Source organism: Tachyglossus aculeatus, chromosome 1 (assembly GCF_015852505.1).
Source record: "Tachyglossus aculeatus isolate mTacAcu1 chromosome 1, mTacAcu1.pri, whole genome shotgun sequence".
Classification (NCBI taxonomy): domain Eukaryota; kingdom Metazoa; phylum Chordata; class Mammalia; order Monotremata; family Tachyglossidae; genus Tachyglossus; species Tachyglossus aculeatus.
Genome location: NC_052066.1, coordinates 125,495,439 through 125,515,963, shown reverse-complemented (window position 1 = coordinate 125,515,963; position 20,525 = coordinate 125,495,439). Strand labels below are relative to the sequence as shown.

The 20,525-nt window shown below is 41.4% G+C and overlaps 1 protein-coding gene across 3 annotated transcripts in view; it reads left to right on the top strand.

Moving 5' to 3' along the window:
* ADGRB3 (adhesion G protein-coupled receptor B3) overlaps nt 1–20,525 on the top strand; it is a 705,027-nt gene that overhangs the window by 285,161 nt on the left and 399,341 nt on the right. For all 3 annotated transcript variants that reach the window (XM_038748665.1, XM_038748662.1, XM_038748664.1), the window contains exons 9-10: nt 16,085–16,186; nt 16,557–16,663. In XM_038748665.1, coding sequence (XP_038604593.1) covers nt 16,085–16,186; nt 16,557–16,663 — 209 coding nt within the window. The remainder of the gene's footprint in view (nt 1–16,084; nt 16,187–16,556; nt 16,664–20,525) is intronic.

The window sequence follows — 20,525 nt, the reverse complement described above, 5'->3', positions numbered from 1 at the left end:
TCAGCCTTTGCCACTGGTGGACTAGCACCAGATCAGAGTGGAGATAATGAGGGAGAAGCATCTTCATATGAGTCTCTCTCTCTTTTTCCCACTGCTCTGCTGCCCACTCCTCACAACACGAAATAAAGATGCCTGTACCCACCCAAGTGATTATTAACAATAATCAAAATAGTAATAATAATATTTGGGGAATTGTCCTTACCACTGGTTTTAAAGCACTCATACAGCTCGCCCCACCCTACCTTGCCGCACTAATCTCCTACTACAGTCTAATCGCACACTCACTCATCTAGCATCAGCTTACTCACTGAGCCCTGATCTTGTCTATCTCACTGCTAACTCCTTTCCTACATCAACCCCCCTAGCCTGGAACTCCATCCTCTTCCATATATGTCAGTCTTCCACTTTCTCCATCTTCAAAGCATTACTAAGCTCATACCTCTTCAAGAACCCTTCCGTGACTAAACCCTCATTTCCCTGGCTGGCTCTCCCTTCCGCATCATCTATGCACTTCAGTCTGTGACCTTTGGTCACTTGATATATGCCCCACCCCAACCCCACAACTTTTATGTACATATCTTTAATTTTATATTATAGATTACTTATTTATTCATATTCATTTCTGTCTCCTCCTCTAGACTGTAAGCTCGTTATGGGCAGGGAACATGTCTGCTAATTCTGCTGTATTAAACTCTCCCAAGAGCTTAGTACAGTATTCTGCACATAGTAAGAGAATGTGATTGATTAACTGAGTGATTATTTTTTCAATGTATATAATATGTGATATTCATTCATTCAATCATATTTATTGAGCACTTACCGTGTGCAGAGCACTGTACTAAGCACTTGGGAAGTGCAATACACTACATTAAGTGCTTGGGTAGATATTCATTCATTTAATCATATTTATTGAGTGCTCACTGTGTGCGGAGCACTGCACTAAGCACTTGTAAAGTACAATTCAGCAACAGAGACAATCCCTGCCCACAATGAGGTAGATATACAGTGATGGTGCATCTGTTAATCAGCAAATCTCTTGTATCTCTTTGTCTCTAATTCTACTTTTTTACTTTTTAGTGCATATACTTGTGACATTTGTTAAGTGCTTACAATGTGACTATTTATGGGGTTAGATGCCATCAGACTAGACAAGATTCCTGTCATATGAGAGGCTCATAGTCAAAATTGGAGTGGGACAGGTATTTAATCCTTATTTTATAGATGAGAAAACTGAGGCCCAGATGAATTGTGACATGCTCAAGGTGTCACAGAAGGCAAGCCATAGAGCTAGGTTCAGAACTTAGGGCCTCTGGCTCCCAGACTCAAGCTCTTTCTGCTAGACCATGTTGAGCACTCTGCCTTCTGTCTCCATCTCTCTGTGTTCCTGTCTCTGGCTTGCTTTCACTCTTCAACTTCCTTTCTTACATTTCTTTTTTTCTCTCTCTAATCCCGGACCACTGAAATCTGTATGGAAGCCCTATCTGTGTAAACGCTGAACCCATTTCACTTTGAGCTTCTGAAAATATCATTTTATTACTCAGGAGGTCCTTAGCACATCCCCCAGAGGGCGACAAGACTCAGATCTAAGAAGAAATATCCTACTCTAAAATAGAAAAGAAGGAAGTTAGGCCTTTATAATAATTGCTTTAGAAACCTATTCCAAGCATGCAAAGTGCAGTGAAGACTAACAAGACAATTCATCAATATAAAACCCTCAATTAATTAGCAGAGAAAACTACTAATTTAAATCTTGTCTCCTTCCTCAGGGAAGATAATGTTAGAACATTTCAAGGTAGATAAAGAAGATAGAGAGGAAATCATGATCCATTACAGTGTATGTTCCTGGTTTAGTAATAATGACAAACTGATTTTCTTTTAATTTGGTGTGGTGTCCTTTTGGCACCTTTAATCCAAGTTAGGGCAGACGGTGTCTTGTGCAATTCTCCTTAAGGTGATCGAGCCTATAATCTACTCTGAAAACAGTCTAACAGCAGGCTTCTGCAGTAAGGTGGAGGGTTAGTGAGATGTTCTGAGGCTTACAATTTCATAAGAGATAGGTGTTTCAACCACAGATAAAAATCACTACTTCATGTTGTTCCTGGCGTCTTGATCTTTGATGTTTCCAAAAATCTCTGTCTCCTTGTCATGTCTTATGCTGTCGAGTCATCTCCAACCCATAGTGTCTCCATGGACACATCTCTCCCAGAGCAACCCACCTCCATCAGCAATCATTCTGGTAGTGTATCCAATACAGTTTTCTTGGTAAAAATATGGAAATGATTTACTATTGACGTCTTCCACTCAGTAAACTTGAGTCTTCACCCTCGACTCTTTCCTATGTCACTGCTACCTAGCAAAGGTGAATTTTGACTTTGAACAGATTGTTTTCCACTCACTAGCCACTGTGCAGACTAGAACTGGAATGGGCAAGCCTCTGCTTGACTCTCCCTCCCTTAACTGAGACTGCTAGAATACTGGAAACTCCCCAGGTGTGATCCTGAGAGGGGTTCTGTCTCCTATAATCCATGAATCTGAAGTTTTGTGCACCTCAAATGTGGAAAAGCAAAAATAATAAAAAGACTAACAAAGTTATATAGCATTTTTCTTTAATAATATAAATGTGCATGAGCATAAGTACGAATCACACAAAGCCTAAATTTCTCCCTTGTAGTAAATTAGTCAGTTTGGAAGGAACACTTACATTATATGACTAGGTACCATTTAGAGCATTGTAGTAGTTTACATTCATTCAATCATATTTATGTGAGTTGCGTGCCACAGTGCAAATGGTCTCCTATGGTCTAAAGTCAATCAATCAGTCACATTTAATGAGTGTTTCTTGTGGGCACAGCACTGTGCTAAGTGTTTGGGAGAGTTTAAAAACAATACAATTAGTAGACATGGTCTCTGCCTACAAGTATTTTCTAGTCAATTTGGGGGACAGACATTAAAACATATTAATGGTATGTACATAAGTGCTGTGTGGCTTAGGTTGGAGTGAATATCAAGTGCTTGAAAAGAACAGATCCAAGTGCAATGATTTCACAGAAAGAATAGGGGATAGGGGAATGAGGACTTGGAAAAGGCCTCAGAGTAGATTTGACTTTAATAATGCTTTGAAGGTAGGGAGAGTGCTGGTCTGTTGGATACTCATTCAATCATATTTATTGTGCACTAACTGTGTGCAGAGCACTGTACTAAGTGCTTGAGAAGTACAAGTTGGAAACATATAGAGACAGCCCCTACCCAACAATGGGCTCACAGTCTGGAAGGGGGAGACAGACAACAAAACAAAACATGTAGACAGGTTTCAAAATCGTCAGAACAAATAGAATCATAGCTATATGCACATCATTAACAAAATAAATAGTAAATATGTACAAGTAAAATAAATAGAGTAATAAGTCTGTACAAGTATATACAAGTGCTGTGGGGAGGAGAAGGAGGTAGGGTGGGGGGGTGGGGAGGAGGAGAGAAAAAAGGGAGCTCAATCTGGGAAGGTCTCCTGGATGAGGTGAGCTCTCAGTAGGGCTTTGAAGGGAGGAAGAGAGCTAGCTTGGCAGATTTGTGGAGGGGGGGCATTCCAGGCCAGGGGAAGGATGTGGGCCAGGGGTTGATGTTGGGACAGGTGAGAATGAGGCACAGTGAGGAGGTTAGTGGTGGAGGAGTGGAGGGTGCAGGCTGGGCTATAGAAAGAGAGAAGGGAGGTGAGGTAGGAGGGGGCAAGGTGATGGACAGCCTTGAAGCCAAGAGTGAGGAGTTTTAGCTTCATTTGTAGGTTGACAGGCCACCACTGGAGATTTTGAGGAGGGGAGTTTCATGCCCAGAGCGTTTCTGTACAGAGATAATCCAGGCAGCAGAGTGAAGTATAGACTAGAGCGGGGAGAGGCAGGAGAATGGGAGATCAGAGAGGAGGCTGATGCAGTGATCCAGTCAGGACAGGTTGAAAGATTAAACCAGCAAGGTAGTGGTTTGGATGGAGAGGAAAGGGCGGATCTTGGTGATGTTGTGGAGGTGAGACTGGCAGGTTTTGGTGATGGATTGGATGTTTGGGATGAACGACAGAGTGAAGTTGAGGATGATACCAAGCTTGCGGGCTTATGCGAGGTTTGCAGATTGCAGGATATGAAGGGTGAGGGAATTTTAGTCCAGAGGCAGAACATGGGTGAAGAGTCAGTGGAGAGATAGATATGTTTGAGTTACAGTGACTAGGTTGGCATTAGAGTGAAGTGAGCATGCTGAGGTGTAGCAGGAAATTAGCAAGGTAAGATAGGTGGAGGCAAGGTGATTGAGTACTTTAAAGCCAATAGTAAGGAGTTCCTGTTTGATACAGTGGAGATTCTGGAGGATTGGGGAAACATGGACTTAATGTTTTTTAGAACAATGATATGGACACTGGAGTGAAGTAAGAACTCAAGCTGTAAGAGAAAGGAGTCAGCAAGGAGGCTGATGCAGTAGTAAAGACAGGATAGAATTAGTGCTTAGATCAAAGTGGTAGCAATTTGGATTCAGGGAAAAGGGTACATTTTAGTAATGTTGTGAAGGCAGCACTGACAAGACATAGTGACAGAATGAATATTTGGTTGAATGAAAAAGATGAGTTGAAAATAATGTCAAGGTTATAGGTTTGTGAAACAGGGAGAATAGTGGTCCCATCTACAGTGATGGGAAAGTCAAGTGGGAGTGGGGGAGAGTTTGCATGGAAGAATGAGGAATTCTATTTTGGACATTTTAAGTTTCAGTCTTAGGTGCGACATCTAGGTAGACATATCCTGAATGCTAATTGAAATGTTAGACTTCATAGAAGGAGAGAGATCAGGGCTGGAGATATAGATTTGGGGATAATCTAAGGAGATCAATCAATCAATCAATCAATTGTATTTATTGAGTACAGAGCACTGTACTTAACACTTGAAAAGTACAACACAACAAAGGGAGTAGGAAAAGAGGAAATGAAGGCTTGGAAGTGGGGAAGAGTAATTATCTGTCAGATATGACGAGGGAGGACTTCCCAGCCCAAAGGCAAAAAGACCGGGGTTGGCAATGAGATAGGCCAGATCAAGGTAGAATAAGTAGTTTGGCATTAGAGGACTGAAGTGTGAGGGCTGGGTTGTAATAGGAGTGTAGGGAGTTGAAGTAGGAGGGAACAAGGTGACTGAGTGTTTTAAAGTCCATGGTATGGACTTTCTGTTTGAAGCAGAGGTGGATGGGCAACCACTGGAGGTTCATGAAGAGTAGGGAAATATGACCTGAACATTTTTTGTAAAAAAATGATCCGGGCAGCAAAATGAAGTATGCACTAGTGTGGGGAGAGACAGGAAGCAAGAAAGCCAGCAAGGAGTCTGATACAGTTATCAAGGGGGGATGGGATAAATGCCTGGATTAACATAGTAACTGGTTGCATGGAGAATGAAGAGTGGATATGAGCATAGCGGAAGTTTAACTAAGAAGATTTAGTGATAGATTGTATATATGGGTTAAATGAGAGAGAGGGAAGTCAAGGATAATGCAAGTTATGGGCTTGCGAGACAAGAAGGATGGTGGTGCTGTCTACAGTGATGGGAAAGTCAGGGGGAGGACAGGACTTGGATTGCAAGATGAGATGTTATATTTTAGATATCATCATCATCATCATCAATCGTATTTATTGAGCACTTACTATGTGCAGAGCACTGTACTAAGCGCTTGGGAAGTACAAATTGGCAACATATGGAGACAGTCCCTACCCAACAGTGGGCTCACAGTCTAAAAGGGGTAGACAGAGAACAAAACCAAACATACTAACAAAATAAAATAAATAGAATAGATATGTACAAGTAAAATCGATAAATAAATAGAGTAATAAATATGTACAAACATATATACATATATATATGTGCTGTGGGGAAGGGAAGGAGGTAAGATGGGGGATGGAGAGGGGGACGAGGGGGAGAGGAAGGAAAGGGCTCAGTCTGGGAAGACCTCCTGGAGGAGGTGAGCTCTCAGCAGGGCCTTGAAGGGAGGAAGAGAGCTAGCTTGGCGGATGGGCAGAGGGAAGGCATTCCAGGCCAGGGGGATGACGTGGGCTGGGGGTCGATGGTGGGACAGGCGAGAACGAGGTACGGTGAGGAGATTAGCGGCAGAGGAGCGGAGGGTGCGGGCTGGGCTGTAGAAGGAGAGAAGGGAGGTGAGGTAGGAGGGGGCGAGGTGATGGACAGCCTTGAAGCCCAGGGTGAGGAGTTTCTGCCTGATGCGCAGATTGATTGGTAGCCACTGGAGAGTTTTGAGGAGGGGAGTAATATGCCCCGAGCGTTTCTGGACAAAGATAATCTGGGCAGCAGCATGAAGTATGGATTGAAGTGGAGAGAGACATGAGGATGGGAGATCAGAGAGAAGGCTGATGCAGTAGTCCAGACAGGCTAGGATGAGAGCTTGAAGGAGCAGGGTAGCAATATGGATGGAGAGGAAAGGGTGGATCTTGGCAATGTTGCGGAGCTGAGACCGGCAGGTTTTGGTGACGGCTTGGATGTGAGGGGTGAATGAGAGAGCGGAGTCGAGGATGACACCAAGGTTGCGGGCTTGTGAGATGGGAAGGATGGTAGTGCCGTCAACAGAGATGGGAAAGTCAGGGAGAGGGCAAGGTTTGGGAGGGAAGACAAGGAGTTCAGTCTTCGACATGTTGAGCTTTAGGTGGCGGGCAGACATCCAGATGGAGATGTCCTGAAGGCAGGAGGAAATGCGAGCCTGGAGAGAGGGGGAGAGAGCAGGGACAGAGATGTAGATCTGGGTGTCATCAGGGTAGAGATGATAGTTGAAGCCGTGGGAGCGAATGAGGTCACCAAGGGAGTGCATGTAGATCGAGAACAGAAGGGGACCAAGCACTGAACCTCGGGGAACCCCCACAGTAAGAGGGTGGGAGGGGGAGGAGGAGCCTGCAAAAGAGATTGAGAATGAATGACCGGAGAGGTAAGAGAAGAACCAGGAGAGGACGGAGTCTGTGAAGCCAAGGTCAGATAGCGTGTTGAGGAGAAGGGGGTGGTCCACAGTGTCGAAGGCAGCTGAGAAGTCAAGGAGGATTAGGACAGAGTATGAGCCGTTGGATTTGGCAAGCAGGAGGTCATTGGTGACCTTTGAGAGGGCAGTTTCCGTGGAATGTAGGGGACGGAAGCCAGACTGGAGGGGGTCGAGGAGAGAGTTGCTGTTGAGGAATTCTAGGCAGCGCGTGTAGACAACTCGTTAGGTTTGAAGTGATGGCAGGACAACCAAATAGAGTTGTTATAATGGCAGGAGGAAATGTGAGACTGCAGAGAGGGAGAGAGATCAGAGCTTGAGATATAAATTTGACAATCATTGGCAAAGAGGTGATAGTTAAAGCCATGGGAGCGAATGACTTTTCCAAGGGAGAGAATAGAGAGAATAGAAGGGGACCCAGAATTGATGCTTGAGAGACCCCCACAGTTAAGGGGTAGGAGGCAGAAGAGGAGCCCACAAAAGAGACCGAGAATGAGAGGTCAAAGGTACAGTGTGTAGGAGGAGAACCAGGAGAGAACTGTGCCATTGAAGCCAAGGTTGGATAATGTTACCAGAAGTAGGGGTGTCAACGGTGTTGAAGATAACTGAAAGGTCAAGGAGAATTGCGATGGAGTAGAGGCCATTTGATTTGCCAAGAAAGAGATAATTTGTGACCTTTGAAAAGGTGGTTGAATTAGTGAAGGGGACAGAAACAAAATTGGAGGGGATCAAGGAAAAAGTTAGAGAAAAGATAATTGGTAAAATGTTAATATTCTCTTCCAGGAAGATAAAAGTTACAATGGTCCTTCCCAGGTGAGATGGGGTGAGGGCCTTCAAGGGATGGTGTTAGCAGAGTGATAAAGATTGGAGGCAGAAAGAAGAAGACAATGTGAAAGAGACAGAAAAGATAGAGAACAGAGGACAGTAAGAGGGAGACCAAACAAAAGCAGCATGGTCTAATGAAAAAAACACAGATCTGGGAGTCAGAGAACCTGGGTACCAATCCCAACTCCACCACGTACTTGCTGTGTGACCTTGGACAAGTCACTAAACTTCTCTATGCCTCAGTTTCTTCATCTGTAAAATAGGGACTAAATCCTACTCCCACCTACTTTGTTTGTGAGTCCCATATCAGACAGGAACTGTGTCCAGCCTGATTAGCTTCTATCTATCTACCCTGGCACTTAGTAATAATAATAATAATAACAATAGTAATAATAATAATAATGGCATTTATTAAGCACTCAGTATGTGCAAAGCACTGTTCTAAGTGCTGGGGAGGTTACAAAGTGATCAGGTTGTCCCATGAGAGGCTCACAGTCTTAATCCCCATTTTACAGATGAGGTCACTGAGGCCCAGAGAAGTGAAGTGACTTGCCCAAAGTCACACAGCTGACAATTGGTGGAGCTGGGATTTGAACCCATGACTTCTGACTCCAAAGCCCGTGTTCTTTCCACTTAGCCACACTGCTTCTCTAAGAATGATAATGGTAATTGTTAAGCGCTAACTACGTGCCAACACTGTTCTAAGCGCTGGGGTGGATACAAGGTATTCAGGTTGTCCCACGTGGGGCTTACAGTCATAATCCCCATTTTACAGATGAGGTCACACTGCGGACAAGTGGCTGAGCCGGGATTAGAACCCACGTCCTCTCAAGCCAGTGTTCTTTCCACTAAGCCATGCTGCTTTTATAGTAACAAGGAGGGAATATGGAAAAAGGAAATGGGTAGGTGAAATCCTCAGGATACAGTGCCAGAGAGAATAGCAGCATGGCCTCCAACAAAGATTGCAGAAATCAGGACTACATATTCCACTTTCCCTCTCTCATGTGGTATCAGCAGCTTTCTGTATCATATAGGATAGAAATGATACATTAATAGGGCACAAAAAGCAGCATGGTATAGTGGATAGAGCACAGGCCTGGGATTCAGAAGGTTATGGGTTCTAACCCTGGCTCGGCCACTTGTCTGCTGTGTGACCTCGGGCAAGTCACTTTCTTCTCTTGGCCTCAGTTACCTCATCTGTAAAATGGAGATTGAAACTGTGAGCCCCGCATGGGACAGGACTGTGTCCAACTCGATTTGCTTGTATCCATTCCAGTGCTTAGTACAGTGCCTGGCACATAGTAAGCACTAAGCAAATACCATCATTATTTGAGAGGAATCAGTGGGGTAACAAGGGGATTAATGCATTGTCTTCAGGTGGCAAGCAATTATGCAGTGGCAGCGATAATGACAGTGAAAACCTCTTTGGAAGGACTCCTGCAAAATGTTTCATATTGGCATCATTGCATAAAGAAAGCAAATAAAATTGGGAGGTGGCAAAATTTTCCACTTCTCAGATTGGCCTAATGCCTGATGCTGTCTCAAATGGGAGGGTAGGATAAGTGGGGACAAAGAGAGGAAGAAAAGGATACAATAATAAAAAAGTGGTAAAGGTAAGAGAAAAAGAGAGGAGGAGGTCACTGAGCTACCATCTCTCACGGTCTACTTATTAGTAGTAATAGCAGTCATTGAGCATCCACTGAATGCAATTTACTCAAGAACTATAGAACAGAGAAGCAATGCATTTCCTATGCACTAGGATCTTCCTTCTAAAGGGGACATGAAAATAGATTACAAGCAGAGTATTCAAAATAAATATTTGAATGTACATTTTGTATAAGTTCAGTGGAAGAGTATGATGTGTTAAATTGGCTGATGGTTTTCATGACTTGGAATCCTGAGAATTAATCAGGAAGAGGATTGGAATATCAAGGAAGGAAGGTAATGAAATGTAGGATCTGGGGAGGAAAGGAGGCCCAACCAGGAGAACAGCTTGAGTAGGGTAAAGATGGGAGAGACTAGAACAAAGTACAGTTAGAAGTTTACCATGGGAGGGTCAGAGTTACTATTATTTAGTATTATTAGGAGCAAGGTACAGTTGGAAGGTTAGCATGGGAGTGGAGGTGTCTTTATTAGTATTAGGAGCAAAAAGAACAAGTTGGGAAGTAGTGATTGAAGAGAACAAAAGCATAAGACAAAGGAAAATGGTGAAGCGTTATGATAGGATTGAGGTTTCGTATGACGCTGAGGGACACAGGGAATCAGTGGAGGGTTTTGAAGGGTAAATATAGAGATATATGCCAATAGATGCTTCAGGAAGTTGATCCATCAATCAATCCATCAATGCTATGTATTGAGCACTTTATGCAGGGCACTGAACTAAACACTTGGGTGAGTACAAAACAGTAATATAATAGCAGTGGTTAGTTTAAATAGGAGAGGTGAGAGGCTAGGGGCAGGAGACCAGCAAGGATGCTGATACAGAGTCTAGCTCACACCAGGGTGATAGTGGTTTGTGCAGAGAAGAATGAGTGGATATAGTAATGTTGTATGAGAAGAGCACGCAGGGTTTGCCAGTAGAGTGAATGTGAGAGTTGAAGAACAGTGAGGATTCTGGATGACACTGAGCTTGCAGTGTCATGGAGGATGGGGGATATGATTGACTGAGAAAGGTAAGTTACCAGGAGGAGTGACTTAGGAGGGAATATGAATAGTTCTATTTTAGATATAATAAGTTTGAGGTGCAAGTGGAGATGACTTAGAGGGAGAAGCAGCATGGCTCAGTGGAAAGAGCCCGTGCTTGGGAGTCAGATGTCATGGGTTCTAATCCCAGCTCTGCCACTTGTCAGCTATGTGACCTTGGGCAAGTTACTTAACTTCTCTGATCCTCGGTTACCTCATCTGTAAAATGGGGATTAAGACTGTGAGCCCCAAGTGGGACAATCTGATCACCTTGTATACCCCCAGCACTTAGAACAGTGCCTCACACATAGTAAGCGTTTAACAAATGCTATTATTATTATTATTATTATTATTATAGATATGAGGTTGCAGGTACAGTGAAACACATGCATGGAGGTAGTAGCTGAAACTCTATGCATGGATGAGCTTGCAAGAGAGCAGGAGTGAAGGGGTAGAAAACCTGATTGTAATGGGTAAAATGGAGAATTGTTGGAAAGAAGTGAAGGTACTAGGTATAAATGACCCATTCAGAAATTTGGATAGGAGTGGGACCAGGGAGATAGTATGATAGCTGGAGAGGGCTATGGGATTAAGAGATGCCTTTTATAGAATGGGGCAGATATGGGTGAGACTTGGGACTACAGAATGCAATTGTAAGTGCTGCCTAACATCAGTAGAACTGTCCTTTCTTGGACTGAAACACAATCAATAGTACTTATTATTTACTCTGTGCAAAGCACTGTACTAGACATGTGAAACAGAATATAATTAATCTCAATTAATTATAATCAATTAATTAGAATTAATTAGAATTACAATAGAATTAATTAAACATGATCTCAACTCTCAAGGAGCTTACAATCTAGTTGGAGAGATAGACATATGTACATTTTTGCTTTCAGTGGCCAAAGGAAGGTTGAAGACCCTAGTATTTAAGAAATGCAGAAGTGCTGAGTAGCATTTGCAGTGAAATTAGAGTGGGTAGATAAGAGATTTAATAATAATTGTGGCAATTGTTAAGTACTTACTGTGTTTGAGAAGCAGAATGCCCTAGTGGAAAAAGCATGGGCATGGGAGTCAGAAACATGAGATCTAATCCTGGCTATGCTACTTAGCTGCTGTGTGACCTTAGGGAAGTCACTTAACTTTTCTGTATTTCAGTTCCACTATCTAAAAAATGGGGATTCAAATATTGTACTCCCTCCTGTTTAGACTGTGAGCCCCATGTGGCACCTGATTCTCTCATATCTACACCAGGGCTTAGTAGAGTGCTTGGCACATAGTATACATTTAACAAATATCACAATTACTATTATTTTACTAAGCACTGAACTAAGCACTGTAGTAAATCAGACATAATCTCAGTCCCAGCCCCACAAGAGGACCATAGTCTAAAAGAGAAAAAAGTATTGAATTCCCAACTTACAGGTAAAAAAACGGAACCACAGAGAGGTTAAGTGACTTCCCCAAGATCACAGAGTAAACAAGGGGAAAAGTCAGGATTAGAACCCAAGTCTTCTGATTCCCTGGCCTAGGTTCTTTCGAATAGGCAACACTGCTTCTATATTCAAAGAGGGCTCCCAGGAAACACCAAGTAACAGTCTGGATGACCATGCTCTCTAGAACAAACACTTGGCATCCACCTCTATCTGCCAAAAGGCATCCACCTTTTGACTCCCAGACATATGCTCTATCCACCATGTCGTGTTGCTTCTCATCCACTACAACATGCTGCTTCTCTTGGAAGAGATGTGCCTTGGGTAAAGCTTTGAATCTGGGGAGAGTAACTGTCTGTCAGATATGAAGAGGGAGGATGATCCAGGCCAGAGGCATGATATGGGCAAGAGGTTCACAGCAAGATAGATGAGACTGAGGTACAGGGAGTAGGTTGGCATTTAAGGAGTGAAATGTGCAAGCTGTGTTGTATTAGGAGAAAAGCAGGGTAAGGTAGGAGGGGGCTAAGTAACTGAATGCTTTAAAACTGATGGTAAGGAGTTTCTGTTTGATGGCAAAGTGGTTGGCTAACCACTAGAGGTTTTTGAGGATTTTGTAGAAAGTTTATCCAGGCAGCAGAGCGAAGTATGGACCTGAGTTGGGAGAGTCAGGAGGCAAGAAGTCAGCCATGAGGCTGATACAGTAATTACGAAAGGATAGGATGAGTACTTGAATTATTGAAATAACAGTTTGAATAGAGAGGATTGGGAGGATTTTTAAAGATGTTGTGAAGGTTGAACTGACAGGATTTAGTGATAGATTGAATATGTGGGTGGAATGAGAGTGAGGATTCAAAGATAACGCCAAGGTTATAGACTTTAGAAAGGGAAATAATTTTGGTGCTGTCTAGAGTGATGGGAAAATCAAGGGGAGGACAGGGTTTGGGTGATAAGATGAAGAGTTCTGTTTTGGACATTTTAAGTTTGAGGTGTCAGTGGGACATCCAAGTAGAAATGTCTTGAAGGCAGGAGGAAATGCAAGACTGCAGAGAGGGAGAGACAGAGGGGCTGGAGATGTAGATTTGGGAATCATCGGCGTAGAAGTGGTAGTTGAAGCCATGGAAGCAAATGAGTTTCTCAGAAGGAGTAGGTGAAGATGGAAAATTGAAGGGGACACAGAAACGAACCTTAAAGGACACCCACAGTTAGAAGGTGGGAGGCAGTGGAGAAGCCCACAAAAGAGACAGAAATGAGCATCCAGAGAGATAGGAGGAGACCCAGGAGAGGACGATGTCGGTGAACCCAAGGTTGGATAAAATTTCCAGGAGAAAGGGGGTGATTGACAATGTCAAAGGCATCTGAGAAGTCAAGCAGGATTTGGATGGAGTAAAGACCATTCAGTTTGGCAAGAAGGAGACCTTTGTGACTTTTGAGAGGAAGGTTTCTGTGGAGTGAAGGGAATGGAAACCAGCAGTGGCTGTTGAGTGACTGCCTATCATCCCAGATTAAATTGAAAATGTAATTGTTCCTTGAAAAGGCTTTGAGGTTGACAGGGTGGAAGCATGAAAAATAAGTCCTAATCAGTACAAGTTAGGTCAAGTTAGGGTGGGATCACACAGGCTGAAAAATCTTGGGGCCTAGTACTGCTCCAGGATTCCAAAAGGAGGAAGAGATATAAATGAGAAGAAGCTGGTAATAGTAGTAGCTATAGAGAACTGTCCTCACGGAAATGAGAGGGACATCTCACTTGACAGAGTCATTCAGCAATAAACTTATATAATAGTATTGATTGAGTCCTTATTCTAATTTGAGCAGTGTACTAAGCTCTTGGGGAAAATACATTAATAGAGTACATGACCTCTTATCTCCAAGGAGCATACATGAATGTAAAAGGTTAACTTACTTCTCAAGAGTAGACTGCAATAACAATAATAATTATATTTGTTAAGAGCTTGCTATGTGTCATCATCATCATCATCATCATCATCAATCGTATTTATTGAGCGCTTACTGTGTGCAGAGCACTGTACTAAGCGCTTGGGAAGTACAAGTTGGCAACATGTAGAGACAGTCCCTACCCAACAGTGGGCTCACAGTCTATGTCAAACCCTGGGGTAGATACAAGATCAACAAGTTGGACATAACCCTGATCCCACGTGGGCCCACAGTCTTAATCCCCATTTTGCGGTTAAGGTACCTGAGGCACAAAGAAGTTAAGTGACTTACCCAAGGTCACACAGCAGACAAGTGGCAAAGCAGGGATTAGAACTCATGACCTTCTGATTCCCAGGCCGTAGTTCTTTCCACTAGGCCACGCTGCTACCCTGAAAGCCTCCCTCCCCTTCTAGGGCATCTGGAGGGACTCACATGATCTCTTTATGATAATCCTATACTGCCAGGACCGCTGTTATTTCTTTCTCCTCCTACCATTTTTTATCCAATTCAATCAATCCATAGTATTTATTGAATGCTTACTTAACCCTGTTCTCTAGACTATAAGCCTATTGTGGTAAGGGAATGTGTCTACTAACTCTTTTATACTGTACTGTACCAAGTGTTTAGTGCAGTGCTCTGCACACAGTTAAGTGCTCAATAAATACGATTAATCAATTGATTGCAGAGTATTGTACAAATGGGCTTGAGAAGTAAGATTCCTTCCACCTTTTCCAACTTGGCCTCCTATTTTTCTCTTCTTTTTTCCTTTATCCTTCCCTTCCTCATCCTCTTCTTCATTCTATTCCTCCCTGCCTTCTTTCCTTTCTTCTCTACACCTCCCCTTCCACACTGCCCAAAAAGAACCTCAACATAGTTCTTAGCAGTTGCAAGCCTAATTGGGCCACAGAAGAGGAGGGGCACTTAAAGCATGTTTCTTTCTACACTGTTCCAGGAACTCAACATAAGAGCAATTGTAACAGTAGTCCCACCCAGAATTTTACATTTCACATTTTCCAGTTTGCCTTTTGCCAAGAGGGACAGGGAACCACTGAACTTGTGGTTATGCCTTTTCTTGTGTCTATGGAAACTGATTCCTTCATTTGAAGATTGGTAGAAAGTTTGTTTCTGCTCTTATGCTCACCTGATTTTTACTTTATTCTGCTGATTTCTCATTGAGAAATGCTCCTTGGTAAATCAATAAATTGTATTTACTGAGAACTTATTGTGTTCAGACTGCTACAGTAAGTGCTTGGTAGAGTACAATATAAAAGAATTGAAGGCATGATCCCCGCCCACAAGGAGCTTAGGTGAACATACTGTTCGACTTGTTTCATTAGAACAGTTTGTCCACCTTTCAAAATTAAGTGTAATTTGTGATTTTTTTAAATTAACCACCATATTTCTGTTCACCTGACTGTTAGTTTGATATAGATGTTTGAGTAATAATAGAGATTTTACTTGAATAAAAATTTTGTTTTCTAGTGTGTGTTTGCTGTTCATTTTTTCCAAAGTTCAGTTTTTTCTTAACATATTCCGAATTACAAACTGGATTAAATATTTGTGACAAGAAAACTGTCATAAATGTTCCATGTGAAATTCCATGTGAAATGGAAATAGTACTCTGCCTTGCTTTTATAAATATTCTAAGAGGAATCTGTTACCAAGGAAATGTGAAATAATTTTCTTGCTTCAGAATCAATAGTAATACCAGAAGTTCAAATCAGAAAATTATCATCCTTTATCGTGTTATTCTTATCACTCCCCTTACAGTTAAAACATATAATAGAAATCTTAACATAACCTCACTTTATAATAAACTCCTGCCTCCACGCACCCTGAGATTGTTTCCTTTACTGTTGACATATCTGATAGTGAATCAGATATGGCTATTGACGTAGGGTTCTTTTTTTTTGTTTTTGAAATATAAAAGCATTAAAATAATTGGAGTAATATTCAGTAGCTGTCCAAATCTTATCCATATATAGAAAAATCAAAATATTTTGTTGATTAATGATGCAATGTGAATTTTTGAAAGAAAATACATTTGCTTGTAGCAGCAGTGGCTAACGAAATTATACCTACCAAGCAGAAAGGAAAACATCTGAAAGCAAAGTACTGTCAGTCCTGCTGCAGAAGAGATGAGGCTTATATTTGAGAATTCATTTGTGAATTCATTTTGAAATGACTGAGCATTCAAGTGCCTCTGTTTTAAATCCCAGCACCATACGAAATCTGCCCAGAGGATTATTTGATGTCGATGGTGTGGAAACGGACTCCAGCTGGGGACCTGGCATTTAATCGGTGCCCTCTCAATGCCACAGGTACAGTAATTCCTAATCAATTCCAATCGAAATGATAATGCAGGGAAAAAACAATTTTTTTAGTCTCTGCTCAGTTTTACTTCACCTTTACCCATGTTTATAAATCCAAGAATTACCGCAAAAGAGCAAACACTTGTAATTAAACCATTTCCAAAGTCCCTTTTCATTAACATCGCAGAGCTAATGAGCTGACACACAAAATATCATGTGCAGTTGAACAAAACCTAAAATATACTTGTCTAATGTGCGTTTGGAAAAAGAAGAAAATAATAATATGTGCCAAAACACTTTTCAACAACTGTAAAGCATGTATTTTACACTTTCCAGCATCACTGTGATCAATATTGTCTCTGTTCTTTGTGACTTGCAGGCACCACTAGCAGACGCTGCTCTCTCAGTCTTCATGGAGTGGCCTTCTGGGAACATCCCAGTTTTGCAAGATGCATATCAAATGAGTACAGACACTTGCAGCATTCAGTAGGTGCAAAGCCAGCTTTAGTACTTGCTCTGTTTATTCTCTGCTAATAATCAAAATGTGGGAATTTAACCCTCTGCTGTCCTCTCTCATCAGAAAAATCTCTGATGAGAAGTACTACAAGAAAAAAGGGATGTTACAGAAAACTTATTTTTATTCCAGTGCTAAATCATTTTATTCATTTTTTTCCTGCTGCTTAAATGAAAGATCTCCTTGTCTACTAGAATGAAGAGGTGAAAAAATATTCTACGTTCTCAATTTTGTTATGTAAAACATAAATCACATATTCTGACTGTTGAGAGACTGTGATAAATAGTAAATGAGAGTTGCTGCTATTTCAGATTATCTTTGGTAGTTTAATGATGCTTTAAAATCTTTCGTTCTTTCCTACCAAGAAAACAATAATGATTTTTATTTATCTAATTTCTCATTGCAGGTTAAGATTAAAACATGGTAAAATGACTAACCCATTATGTTGCTTCACCAGATTACTAAAAAAAATTAATTACTCATAAAGAATATTGTTGGCCAATTTTTCCAAAGATAGCTTCTCTTTTCCCACACACAGTTGAATTATTCATAACGTGTGCTGCATGAATATTTTGAGCACAATTAAATTATGCTTGACATTTTGCAAGCATAAGTCAATATCATTATCTGAGCTGGCTGCTCAGCCTTATAATCACTAGGGAATTCAAGCTCAAGTGGGTATTGTGGGATATGGGGCAAAACTAGATTTGAAAGCTCACTGCAAAGGAGGCTCAGTTAAGATCCTTAAATATTGGCCTTTAAATCTCTTTTGATGTAATAATAATCATGGCATTTATTAAGTTCTTATTATGCACTAAGTGCTGGGTGGTTACAAGATTTTACGATCAGACAAAAGTGTCTCACATAAATGCTCACAGTCTACCTTATCCCCATTTTAAAGTTTAGAACATTGAGTCCCAGAAGCAGCATGGCTCAGTGGAAAGAGCACGGACTTTGGAGTCAGAGTTCATGGGTTCAAATCCTGGCTCCTCCAATTGTCAGCTGTGTGATTTTGGGCAAGTAACTTAACTTCTCTGTGTCTCAGTTACCTCATCTGTAAAATGGGGATTAAGACTGTGAGCCCCCCATGGGACAACCTGATCACCTTGTAACCTTCCCGGTGCTTAGAACAGTGCTTTGCACATAGTAAGTGCTTAATAAATGCCATCATTATTATTATTATAAAAGATAAGTAACTTGCCAAAGGTTCTAAGGTTCATATTAGGCAAGTGGCAAAGGTTCTAAGAGCCATGTCTCCAGATTCCCAGTCTTGTACTCTTTATACTAGGCCATCCACATTCATATTTAATTATTTATTCTCTCCTCACTCCGAATCTATAAAACAATATGAAGTGTATATATGTATATATAATCCCAAGACATTCCCAATGAATTAACCTAGATAAATTCATGTGGCATGGGGCTTATGTTCCTGTAGCATTACTAGCTAAGAATTCACTCCATGCCCAGTGCTATATCAATGAACACAACCATTTCTTGGGACACTATGTCATGTTGTCTTAACAGAAGTGCATTGTTGGAATAACCATCCCTAATTCTTCTGAAAGGTCCTCTCCAAGTCACACAGTGAAAATACTTTTATGGCAAAAGAAAATGTGTATGTTCTGTGGACATCCACTAGAGAAGTAGATGTATGGAAGATCACTGTCTAACACATGTAAATATTCTGGAGAACAGATTTAACCTGTCTCCAACTCTATCCAACTTTAACTTGTCCTTCATGTTTCCTTACTCTTCAAGAAGCAGCATGGCATAGTGGATAGAGCACTGGCTAATCCCAGCTCCGCCACTTGCCTGCTTTGTGACCTTGGGCAACTCACTTCATTCTCTGTGCCTCAGTTATGTCATCTGTAAAATGGGGAGTAAGAGTGTGAGCCCCAGGTGGGACAGGGAATGTGTCTAACCCCATTTGCTTGTACCCAATGCAGGGTTTAGTACAGTACCTGGAATATAGTAAGCACTTAACAAATACCATAATTATAATTTTTATTATAATTCGATTATAGGATCATTACATCCTTAAATCTTGAATGAGGACTCTCGAACAAAGCCATATAATAATAATAATGGCATTTATTAAGCCCTTACTATGTGCAAAGCACTGTTCCAAGTGCTGGGAATGTTTCAAGGTGATCAGGTTGTCCCACAAGGGCCTCACAGTTTTCATCCCCATTGTATAGATGAGGGAACTGAGGCACAGAGAAGTCAAGTAACTTGCCTAAGTCACACAGCTGACAATTGGCAGAGCTAGGATTCGAACCCATGACCTCTGACTCCAAAGCCCATGCCCTTTCCACTGAGCCACGCTGCTTCGCTATATAACAGTTGGGTGAGGATGGCAGGATACTACTTGGTGGGATGTTTATTTCATAGCATCTGATGCTTCACTTTAATCCCATCCCACTATACTCTGCATTCCAACTTGGATTTTCATTGCTTGCTCTAGCACTCTTGAATAATCTGTTTTTCAAGGTTACTACTTGTTAAGTGCTTACTCTTTGCCAAGCACTGTACTAAGCATCATTGTAGAGACAAGATAGTCAGACTGGAAACTGTCCCTGTCCCAATGGGACAGTCTAAGTAGGATAGAAAAATGATTTAGTCCCCATTTTACAGATGAGGAAACTGAGGCACAGAGAAATTGTGACAACCACCTTTCTTCACTGTTCTTCTTCCATCCAAATATACAATAATGTGTATTCTCAAAACTGTCCTGCCCCATTTTATGACTTTTGAGGGAGAAAAAGTGGCTAGAAGTGTATTAAGAAATAGTGTGCATATTTTCAACACCATTGGATTTGAATTCATATGCTAAAAAAGTTGTATGTAAATTCATTGGGCTTATTCAATTTAGAGAGGAAGAGGAGATTAGTTCTTCAAGGATTCTGGGGAACATATGTAGTTTCAGATCTGCCTGCCAGTGAAGGTAGGTTGATTCAAGCAGTTAGATTAATAATCAAGTGCTAGATAAAGATCTTTCTTGTAATGCCCACAGTTACTTCATGCAATAATGTAGGTCAGTTCTTCAAGGGAACTGTCACTGTGAGGTGTGCCCATCAGAGATAGGTGGGTTGGTTCTGTAGGATAAAATTCAGGGTTTAAAGTTGAGGACCAAGTGATTCTAATCCTATTCGGAAGCCTCATAAAATGGAATCCAACAACACGAATGGACTCAGGAGATAAAGAGAGTTGTAGAAACAGAACAGTGAATGGTTCATGTATGTATGTACACTATAGGCGTTTGTTTTAAGAATAAGTAATCTTTATCAGTGCTTCAAGAATGTAGGTTGTAATTGGCAAACAATTTCATTAGCATCATGGGATTCACACAAGGTAATATAATGCAGGAGAAAACCTTATGGTAAAAAGTGGATGAGAAATATTCTTCTCTCAAAATATTTAAGAGGGTATATTGTCATAGCCTGATTAAAATCACATCTTCTCCAAAATGTCTTCCCCAATTAAGTCCTCTTTCCCTTACTCCCTCTCTCTTCTGTATCATCTGTGCACTTGGATCTGTACCTTTTGGGCACTTGGTATTCACCCCACCCTCAGCCCAACAGCACTAATGTAAATACATAGCTGTAATTCATTTTAATATATGTCTCCCCACCACACCTCCTAGACTGTAAGGTCAATATGGGCAGGGAATGTTTTTAGTAGCTCTGTTATATTCTCTTAAGTGCTCAGTAAAATGTTCTGCACCACAGTAAGAACTCAGTAAATACCACTGATTGATTGATGGTCTTCTAGCAATAGTTTAGATGTGGATGAGATATCACCCAACACATTCAAATGGGAATTTGCCTCTTG